General features: G+C 39.8%; 1 protein-coding gene across 1 annotated transcript in view; it reads right to left on the minus strand.

Moving 5' to 3' along the window:
* Positions 1 to 1,819: 1,819 nt before the first annotated feature.
* Positions 1,820 to 11,432, minus strand: part of URI1 (URI1 prefoldin like chaperone) — a 41,341-nt gene continuing 31,728 nt past the window's right edge. Inside the window, exons 7-11 of the mRNA XM_021540579.3 lie at positions 8,321 to 8,501; positions 7,459 to 7,732; positions 6,744 to 6,886; positions 4,881 to 5,139; positions 1,820 to 2,637 (exon numbers count right to left, since the gene is read on the minus strand). Coding sequence (XP_021396254.2) covers positions 2,449 to 2,637; positions 4,881 to 5,139; positions 6,744 to 6,886; positions 7,459 to 7,732; positions 8,321 to 8,501 — 1,046 coding nt within the window. The 3' untranslated portion in view covers positions 1,820 to 2,448. The remainder of the gene's footprint in view (positions 2,638 to 4,880; positions 5,140 to 6,743; positions 6,887 to 7,458; positions 7,733 to 8,320; positions 8,502 to 11,432) is intronic.

The following is an 11,432-nucleotide window of genomic DNA, read 5'->3' on the forward strand; positions in this document are numbered from 1 at the left end:
TAATTCATTAAAACCCAAGGTGCATTTATCCTACTTTTTCTTGTGAGCAGAGATGTGAAAAAAGGGGAGGGGAGAAAAAAAGAAAACAAGCAAAGAATTAATTTTGATTTGAAACTGATCTATGGTGACAAGGGGCATTTGGTTTGTTGAAGTAACTGGAAGCGGGAAGTATTTCAGAAGATATCTAAATAAATCTTTTTAAAGGTTGTTTCTTCTCTCTCTCTCCCCCTTTCTTTCTTTCTCTCAGTTTTCCTCTAATTACCCATGTCTGGTAGTCTTGGATCTCAACCCCTTGTTATTTAAAATACATATTCATGGAACTATATTTTACAGTTGCACTGTTCTGGTTACAAAATAGCTTCTACTTTTCTAGGACATAATTTCATTTTGTTTAGCCAAGAATTCATTAAAGAAGCTATAAATAACCTCCTTTAAATATTTAGCCGTGAATAGAGGGTGGACTGGCATTGATGGCTTATTTTAGTACTAATGCAATATGCTTTAAAAAAAAAAAGTCTGCATTTGAGCATGAATCAAGTTAATGATTAACACTTTCGGGCTGTGCAGGGAGCGGCGCTTGCCCCCTCGCAGCAGGGCCGCACAACTTCCCCGCAGCTCCTCCTGCAGCCAAACACAACCTGCTCTGTCCCGAGGGGAAACGTGGCCCCAGCTGTGGTGGGCTGCTGCTCCCCCCGCCCTCCTGCTGCCACAGCTGGCCAGAGCTCTGCCCATGAAACCACTGTGGCTTCCCAAACTCCTAGCAGGGGACAGCAGGGTTCCACAGAGTGCCTCTGCTCCCTTTAGAAGTCACCTCAGAAAGAGAAGTTCCAGGCCCTCCACCTCCCTTTCAAAAAGGGAGAGGAGCGTTGAGACAAGGGGGAGCTGGTGATTCTGTTCCAAAGCCACACCATGAGCTCATCTGCTGTGATCTGAGAGCAAAGGATCTGGGTGCAAGGCGCAGTTATTTCAGGGGAAGGTGAGGAAACAGCGTTAGCTGCTTGCCAAGATTTGGAAAATCAGATGCTGATGACTGAGGCTGCCCATTTACAAAGTCACAGTCCTCCCAAGTCTTCCTGCCTCACGTTTTAGGCTGTGGCTTGATGGTGTCAGCTGGAGAGCATCACCACTTTAAGGTACTCCAGCTCCCCATGCCCTCTGCCAGCGTTTTCCCTTGTCCTTGCTCACCATAGAACCCCTCTAACTGGTACAGAAATGTGCTGACACAGACATGCTGAGGGATTAGGAAACTGACTAGGTTCAAAACCCACACACTAATGAAAAAAAATTAAACCAAACCCAGTACTTTGTTTTTAAAGCCCATCTCTGTCACCTACTATCACTCAAGAGGTGGCCCCAACAACAAAAGCTGTGTCAGCAGAACAAGAGGATGGCAAGAAGATTGGAAGGAGCTGCTGGGCAGGGAATCCTGAAGCCAGGACTGCTCTCAGTCATGAGAAGGCTACACCAAACTGTACCCAGAATGCTGCAGTGCTGTTGTATTTTGAAATAAAGCTGAAGCATTAAGACATTTTTCCTTAGTGCTGACTCCCTCTGGGCATTCCCAAGACAATTACAATGTTTTCTGAGTATACAAAAGAACTAGGAGATTTTGTAATCAAGAGTCTGAGTTTATGCTTCTCTCCTTAAGAGCATTCAATTTCCATGGACATTCATTAGCAGGAGGTTAAAACACAATGGCAGAAGAGAATGGACTGCTTTTATGTCCATGTGGTAGTAAACACTTCAAGCTAGAAATGGGAGTTCAAAATAAAAATCTCTGTGGAGCTTCCAAATTAGTAGTAAAGCAACAACAACCACATGAGTTTCACAGCTTTTTTACTGAAAATTTAATTTTACAAAATACCCTTTTCCATCAAAGAAACTTCCCTGCAATGTACATGAACCTGGCATTTTATAGACCTGTACAGTGAGATATCAGAGAGGTTTGAAAGAAGGAAAAAAACTTTTAGCAGACACCTAGTTGCAAAACCTACAGCAATGTGAATACAAGTGTGTCTTAAAATGCTAAAGCAAGTAATGTAATATAATTGGTGAATCTATTTGAAATGTGAAAACTTTCCTTAAAATGGTCCATATGGTATGTAGAACATCACAGCTGGCACAAAACTGCCTGTATTTAGTTTTAAACACAAAAACAATGTATGTAAGGAACAGTTTTTGAAAAAGAACCCAAGTGCTGCTATCATAAGGCAAACATATACAAAGGTGCTGACAGCACACAGGGAAACCGACAAAATAAGATGAATACTCAAGTGTTCAAACACTGAACTGTTTGTTTTCCTAATGCTGCCAGTAAACGTGGAGGAGATAACGGTGCCAAATTACCACAGGACACCCTGGTAACGGTGGGTGCTACGGAGAAGCCTTTATATCATCTCCAGAGAGGTGAAAGCAGGCAAGAGTGCTCGTTCTTGGGCTCAGCAGCACCTACTGAGTCTGCTGCATCCTGGCAGCTCTGAATTTGGAAATCCTCTTGGTAGGTTCTTCTGGGGCGTCAGACAAAAGTTCCTCTGATTTGCGCTCCAGAATGGTCGGCAGCACGGGGTGAGCGAGGACTGGGTGTGGTACTGAGGAGGGAGACAAAGGCTCCTTTTCTATGACAGTTCCAGAAAATGCCTACAACAGAAGAGAATACTCAGAATGAGCTAATAAAATGCAAATGTGAAGCTATGCCCATAAGGTCATTACCCTATATTAGCCTGATTAGAATTGTTATTTCTTCTAATCAAAAGTAAAGAAATATCCTTAAATCAATGATTGTTGCCTGCATAAGTAACCACATTGTAATTAACCTCAAAATACAGCTTGTTCAAGGATGACTGAATGAAAGACAGTATCTTAAAAGTACTACTTAATCTCATTCCTACGGCATAAATGATGTAAAAATTCGCTTCCTCACTGACACACGCTCAAGAAATAAAACAGCTGATGTAATACACAGTTTTATTTTGGATAAGAAATGGAGAGACTTTGCAAAGTTGATGTCAGCATTTCCATTATATGTCATTTTATGACTTAGTATCTTCTAATTGCATTAAGCTGAAGCATTGCGTATGAACTGGCAAGCACATATTTTGTTTCTCCTTTTCTCCCTACCAAATATGATCAAAAAATCGTGAAAGCCATTTATATTTAAGAGAACAGCAAACTTGCTTCCAACTATTTCTCTCTATAAAAGGCCTAATAAAAACATCTAATGTTTAAAAATCGTAATTTATACGCAGCTAATTATGTGACAATCCTTTTCAACTTAGCAAAGAAATGACCATGATTCCTGGAAAACAAGCAGTTCAGAACTACTTTTCATAAACATATTTAAGAACAAATCACTCCACTATGTATTGAAAACAGAGAATTCAGAATGCCCAAGGACAAGGGGAAGCAGCTCACATCCAAGGTCTGATGCTCATGCTGGGCACAAAGGAATGCACACCAGATTTAGTCACTATGTTAGTTCTGCTTTTTCATAACTCAGTTACCAAGAAAGACAAAGCAAAACAAACAGGCCATTCTCTTCTTGCAGGACCTACAAAAAAAGCAGTGTTTTTTTGTTTTCTGCTCCAGTAGCCCAAGTGTGCCTAAAGCTGTGCCTGTACAATTCTGTTAATCTAACAAGAAGCTCATTTTCAAAAACAGGTAAGCAAAGCACAAACTTAAGTGATGGTGTTAAAATTAGAAATAAAAAAAGTTAGTGTGTTGCAAATGGTAATGGAGAAATAATGGATTTCAAATACCCACAAAAACAACCAAAAGCAAAACAACAGCATTTAGGGAAGCACATCTGACTGGAACATTTTGCTCAATCTCCTCCAGTTGCTTAGAAAATACATTACATTGTAGAGAATAATCATGCCAGATCCAGGTAATAGACTGATGGGTAACATCTAAAGTGTACTTAGATATTTTATAAAAATAGAGTAAATATATTCCAGGAAGTATACAATGTGGAGTGCTAACTCCACAGATAAATTTTCCATCATGAATCTTCACATCCTGCCTGGATTCATCTGAAGCTGTTTGCATGAAAAATGGTGATAAACAATAGCTTTTATGAGGAATTCATTTCTTGTCAAAAATAATTTTTGCAAAAATAGTGCTTTCATTGAACTTGTCCATTGCACTGGGAACTACTGAAGACTCAAGTTTTATCTAGTTTAAAAAAATTAGTGTTAAGTTCTTACAAAACATAAATGAATACGCTATGCCACAAATTTCTACATTTAATTCTTGTATTCACCCAGTCACTAAGCAACTGCGTATCTTCCCTTACATCGTACAGTCTGTCTTTTGTGATGAAGCCCTGAACTTTCCAAACACATGTAAACAGATTTGTTTGGGATCATTAATGGTTTAGTCTGGAATGGGATGAGAAGGGGTGCAATGCCTCCTTCTACCAGGCAATTTCTGCTATTGGCACATCAAAATAGTAATTCAGCTGGTATCTATGTGTTTTAAACTTGAAACACTCCTTGGAAATTAGCTGTCTAGTAGTGCAAGACAGGTTAGAGAATCACGTCTCCTCTTTGATCAGTAACAGAGTACAGTTTTCCCTCTTTGTATCTAAAATCCTGCTGTCTATCCTGCAGTGCAATGGTCAGGATGACCCAGCACACAGGTTTCAGTAACACCAGTGAGTGACCACTTTGTTGGATCTTTATGGAAGAGCTTCAGATCTTGGGGAAGCCACGTGAACAGCTCCTCCCCTCTGCCCCTAGGACGTGAGTGACAGAGGCCTGTCACCCGGTATGTCCTTCTAAAGCAAACTAGGTAGAAGTTAGAAAATTATTTTAAAGAAATAAAGCCATTAGATTTCTCATTTTTAACCCTGCCAACAATCAATAATGAATTAAAAACTGTACCTCAGTTGTCCCTGAAGAGGGAGGAAGCTTTTTGGGTAGCTGCTGCTTCCCCTCCCCCTCCTCTTCCTCGAGGAAGCCTTCACTGTTGTCACTCTGAGTGGCTTCATCACAGCTAATACTCCTCTGAACTCCTCGTCTGTCATCAAACTCAGCAGCACTGTTCTCACTGGTATCGCTACAAACACTGTTCTCTCTGCTTCGAGACTTCAGAATTGATTTACGAGGGACATATTCTCCATTCACAACATCAACAAAGACTCTATAAAGGAAAATGTTAGCTTTAATAAACCATTTCAGGATCAGATGACAAATTTACAGTGATCTTGCTTTGTCTTTTGTACAAATTAATTATGATGTGCTTTCCCAACTTTTTCACTGCAGAATGACAATACTGTACCTTCAGAGGCACTTTATTTACCAGTGTACAAGAATCAATGCTGCAGAGTGAATGCTGTTATGCCCTTTATTCAAGCATTAAGTTGGTACTTATTTTCAGCAAAAAATGCATAGCTATTTGAAAAAGGTTACAAAACAGAAAAAGGTGTGAGTTAGAAAAAGTTATAAAAAAGGTAAAATAAATCATGACCAGGGTTGTTTCCCATAAAGAGAATCAGATCACAATCTGGGAATGTTTTCTAGAGTTAAGTCCTTGTCAAATGTAGAATACAAAAACAAATACTTGAAACATTCATTGCACATGGAAAGGATGGAGCTTTTTCCTGACAAGTGTCATAATCTGCTTTCAATTAGAAACAAAATTTAAAAAATCAGCTTGTAAGATTGGATCAACAGGAAGACACTTTTCAAGTATTAACAGACTGTGAACTGACAAAGATGGCTCTTGTGCTCCCTCTCCATGACTTGAGAAAGTCAAGGGTGGGTGGAGGAGAATGAGAAGACAATGCCAATTTCATCAAACTCATAAAGGAGGAGCCCAATGACTGGATGAGTTTTAAGGCTGTTACTTGTTTCTAACAGCTTTATTCATCAGGCACTTATGGAAATACATCTCTACAGAAGATGCAGTTTGCAGAACTCAGGGAGAGGAGCACAAAAGAATCTTTTGCTCATCTTCAGCCCTAGCAGCTGCCTTTACAAGACATGGTTTCACTTTTTACATTTTGTGACATGTTTAACGTATTTAGGTGCCCAAATACACAAACATACAGTAGAATTTTCACAACCACTTAACCAATCCAATAGGTGTCTGTGTTTATTTGTTTATTCTTCCAAACCTAAATACTTGTTTCAACTATCTGTCGCCTTAGTGTTTTGTACAATCCTCTAAGCCTAGCACTGTTTTTCAAGCTCTCTGTGTGTGGGTGAGCAGTACCTTTTACCGAGAATACAGAAAGTGAAAGACTGAGGCCAGGAAGAGAGAATGCAAAAGAAACTATGCAAGCAAGGAGCTGAGTATGTTTTGTAGACACAAAAAGGAAAAGACAGAGTCCAGCAAATCAATAACCAGGAAAGCAGGAGTATTACAAGGGGTAGATCTGGTCAATTCTGTTTGAAAACAAACACAGAAAAAAATGGCAGGGAATTAACCAGAACACATAACGTAACTGCTGCATTCCTTTCAGAAGATGATACATACTGGCAAATTTACCTCCATTTCAGAAGCTCTGAAAAAGCAGGTAAATGAAGAATTGCTATTTGGAAAAGGAAGCATTAAGCTCAGAAATATTTTATGGATACAAAAGCACAGCAACAGTGCAGAAGGCACAAACTTTCATTTTTAAGTAGTAAATTCAGTTCCAGCTGTTTCTTTCAGGAAACTGTAGGTGGGGTTTCACACTCTAGGTGGACAGAAATGAAAGGAGAAGTTCTGCTCAGGGGAAAGCTCCACCGTAAATTACCCACCGGTAAATGTCTGCTGGGGTTTTGATGTTGGGCAGCTCTGGAGCTGCATGGCCATTGCCACTGCTGTTCCTCCTTTTACGCTTGGCCTCTTCTTTCTTTTCACTAAATTTCAAAGTAGTATTTTTTCCTGTGTTTATTCTTACCTGAAAATTGAACACAAATGATGGTCTAGACCATAAAATCAACAATCACCAGGCTGCAGATCAACTGATTCCTTATGTTCTCTTGCCCAAGCAGGTGGGGACCAGGAAGCATAGGTGAGTTAAACAAATGTATGAATGGTAACATTCATAGTGTGCACTGTTTATTCTCTACCACTTGCACTAGGCTGGGGCATTTCTTTGCTCTCATGTGCACATATTTTGCATATAAAATATGACAGTCTGCTTATTCAAGCTCTGCTCAACAGCTGAGCTGTTCAAAGGTCAGTTTCAAGGCAAGTAAGAAGTCATTTAAAAAAAGAGACAGGACACTGCCTTTTGCAACAGCCAGAAGCCAGAACAGCAAGGTAGACATCTGAAGATCATTTTTTCAATACCATATTTAGGATGACAGGATCTAAACAGTGGGATTAATCATTTGAAGAAAAACCAAATGTCACCTCCAGCTAGGATTCTACTACATCTACAGATCTTAAAGTTTTCACGTTTACATCTGGCATATATATTTTATGTAATCTCTTGAGCAAAATATAAAAATTAAATAAAATACAAACCCTTTTAGGTTCCACAGTGTGAGAGAAAAAAATAGTTGGAACAGAGTTATCTCCAACATCTCTCTCATCTTCATCATCACTGTGATAATATGTCGAGCCATTAATGTGGCCCACAAACAAGTCTGAATTTCCAAATTCTTTATGGAAGTTGCCCTGAGTAATACAGTCCTCTGCCCTATATGTCCCATTGACATCTGTGTCCTTATCCTCATTCTCCTTCTCCTCTTCAGAAGACGCTGCATCTTCTCCATTTGTCTCAACTGTATCAGGCATCCTATGGAATGAAAAATATCTATGTGAACAGAGGCAAGTCATGCTCTTGAGAGACAGAAACATACAAAATAATGAACTCGCCTGCATGTAACCTTCTTTACCCAGGTGCTGTATTTTTAGACAGACAGTGCAACTTCTTTGTGCCCTCTAACAGTGACTGTGTCCTTCCCACACCAACTGGAAATACCAGAACTGTGACATCATGGCTAACAACCCATGTATTGCTTGCAGATCAGAATAGATCTAAGGATGTCATAGAACATTAAATGTGTAACTCCCACATGGAAAACTATGGATTTTCATAGCCTGTGGGAAATTAATTCACTTCCTCCTCTTCATCTTAAAGAAAAAAAACCAAAAAAAAAACCAGAAGGCTGGACTGCTGTAGTTGTACAGAGGCAGATTTTAGGAGCTCTGGCGTTGCAGTGCATGCTTTGTTCATGTCCCACCCTTCTTCTACCTATGATAATTTTAATTCCATCTGTGTGGTCAGCAACTTGCCCTGCTGGTGAGACCCTGTGTGTACCAAGAGCCCCACAGTCACAGCTCCCTGAACTCCAGTCCTGCCTGTGCCACAGCAGCACTGTACCTGTCAAGTTCACCAAGGATCTCTTCTTGTCTCTCGAGCTCTTCTAAGCGGGCCCACAGTTCCTCCTCTGACTGAAAACGACCCATTGCTTTTGTATCATTTCCATTTGCTGGAAGATCTACCTCAAAAACATTTGATACTTTTGGCTTTGAATGAGGTCTGTGAGCAGTTCGGTATTTTCCTGTGTAATAAAAAACAAGATGCAATTACTAAGGTGACTGACTGAAAAATCCAACAGAAATATTCAACAAAAAACATTTGAGGGGTGGGAAAAAAAACCCACAAAGGAACTAAGGAATATGGGCAGAACATTTTCCATTTCAAACTATTGTTTAACTGTTTAAGTGAAACTGTCAATGAACCAGAGCACCAGCACAGGGTAATAGTCTCCGGATGTTACAGAAATACTGAGGCAAAGCAGAGATGTTTATTTACAAAGCAGGAGACACTGATCCTGTGACAGTTTTATTACAATGTGGGGTTTTTTACCTCTTGTGCCAAACAGTAGATTTTGATTTGATCTGATAGATATCAACATGTGAGTGTGGCATTTTCTCACTGTCCCATTAACAGCAGGTTTTATTAACTGGGAAAACAAACCTCATTTGTATTTTAGCTCATTTTTAATAGTCACACATAAAGAACAGAGTATTTTTTTAAATTTACAATGAAGACCATTAAAAATAGTTACCAGAAAAATCTGATCAAAATCCAGTCATTATCAATCACTTATTTAGTGAAAAAGAACCACTCTGAAAATCATACAAAAACCTGCCTTTCAGAAATAATAAATATAAACCCCATTTAAAGCCACAGAGGTGACCTGAAATACACACTTGTGAGCAAATGGTAGTCAGTGACAAGTTTTTGCTGGCATTTAAAAGCCTTGCTTCCTGGTAAAACAGTGCATCCACTGAGGATGGGGAATACCTTTTCCTGTTTGAGTGCTGTCTGGCACATAGGGAACAAATCCTAATGCTTCAGCCCTGTCTGGGTGAAGGGCAGGCCTGTGTGTTTGACCCCTTTTCCCTGAGACCAGCACTCCCAGGGCCACTGCCTGTGCCTGAGAGCTCCCAGACTGAGGCTCCCAAGGGAAGCCCCCTGCCCTCTGCCATCACCACCCATGCAGCTCCTGCATCTCTTCCCAGGAATGAGGACCCATCCCCTTCCACCACTGCCACAAATGCAGTGGGACTCCAGTGGCTCTGTGTGTCTTTCTGAAACTGCTTTGTGATTCCAGTCAACAGCAGTACAATGTCTTCGTTACTCAGCATCCTTTGAGTTTTAAAAATCTCTATTAACCAACTGTGCAGCCATTTTTTTAAAATTTTAAGAACTCATGGCTTAAAGATATCCTTATTCAAATACGTCAGCTTATACTTTAATCCTGAGTTAAATACAAATTCAACAGCAACATTAAAAAGCAAACAGGTGACTGCAAGTAATGCTGGAATGTGTGTCCCCTACTCTTCCATGGGATAGCACTTTTCATCATCTCATTAAGAAAAGGCTGAAATGTGTTTTAGTGAGATTTGAATATAAATCGAGGTAAGCCAAGCAATCAGAGTAACTTGTGAGGATTTCATTTGCTATAATTACAAAATTAATAAATAAAATTGGAAGGATTAGTTAACAATCTATTTCAATTTGATTGTCATTTTGTGCCCTCCCAGTTTCTGTTACCCTTCAGTATTAACCACTGACTTGACTACCAAGGTAAGCACATGGCTTCCTGAACACCAGCAAGTGCTTCAACATGCCAGTGATTCTCCCTCCTAATTCAACACAGCTTCTGTCAGTTAGGAAACCAGGTCAGATCAAAAAGACAACAGAGATGTAACCACTTTCTGCTCCAACATTCACTGTACTCACTCAGAGCATCACCATTACCTTAATAACTAACCAAAAAAAGTGAAGGAGTAAAATCCAGAAAATGAAGAAGTAGCAAGAAACTAAGGAGATGCTCAGGATATTAGCATCTGCCTTCCTCTGAGATACAGCCCATTTCCACATGAATAAAACCAATTCTTAGACTGATGAAGCCCAGCCTGCCTGAACCACTAAGTTGGTCTCTTAGCTACTTCTCTCTCAGTCACAGTACAGATTGGTGCTGAGAGAAAACATTGCTAATTTCCACTTAACAGATTTTCAGCAAAAGTTAAGAGAGTGTCAGAGGACAACAGTGACAAAATAAGTTTAAGATACAAAAAAAGCTGCAAAAATGCTGACCTGGCATGCACAGCATGGTGCTGCAATAACACTGTTATTGTGGGATGCATTTCCTAGAATGTTACTCCTCCTATCTTACAATAACACGTACCCATAGTAGATACCTATGCACCCCTTAATCAGCCTTGGCAGATAAAGATTATTTTGATTTATTCTAGGAAACTGTAACATTGAACTGCCTATGCAAATCTGCTCCTCCTAAAAATGTCCAAGTGATGCTATTTTCAGACTGTAAAATTATTTGTGCCTCCAACTTTGCCCGAGTCCTACCAGACACTATTTCAGATAGCACAGAAATTATCCAATTAATTCCTTAGCACAAATACCTTTGCTTCCCAGTGTCCTCCAACCTTTGGGAAGCATTTCTGCAGTCCAGGAGCTGCACACCAGATTGCTGCTGTGGTTGTTCCCTGCCAGTCGTGGAACACCCCAGGATGAAATGCTCTCGTTGTCCCTTGATGTCTCATCCCTGTCCATACTTCATCCCACCCTGCTGACACTGATCACATGATTTCCCCTTTAACAGGCAGAATCTGAGTTTATCTAGTTTCCTTCTGTTGTAAAACTCACACTTTAATGCAAAAAATGTATTCTCCAGCCCTCTCTCCTGGAGCCAGCCTAATTTATTTTCTGCCTCTCTTCTTCCAGAAAACTTCAAACTCCCAAGTGTAGAGTTTTCAGAGGAAAAATATCACCCAGATGTCCAGCTTATGGCTATCAAGGGATAGCAGAGAATCCACATGAAATTGGGGGACAGAATCCATCCTATTTGAGGATTATTTTTTTTTTTAATTTGAATAAAGTAATTCTTTTAGTGTAAAAGATACAGTGAAATGAAGTAATTTATTCAATCCCACATAAGGAGTATTTTGCTTACTGGTAT

The sequence above is a fragment of the Lonchura striata genome, chromosome 13, assembly GCF_046129695.1.
Source record: "Lonchura striata isolate bLonStr1 chromosome 13, bLonStr1.mat, whole genome shotgun sequence".
NCBI classification, from domain to species: domain Eukaryota; kingdom Metazoa; phylum Chordata; class Aves; order Passeriformes; family Estrildidae; genus Lonchura; species Lonchura striata.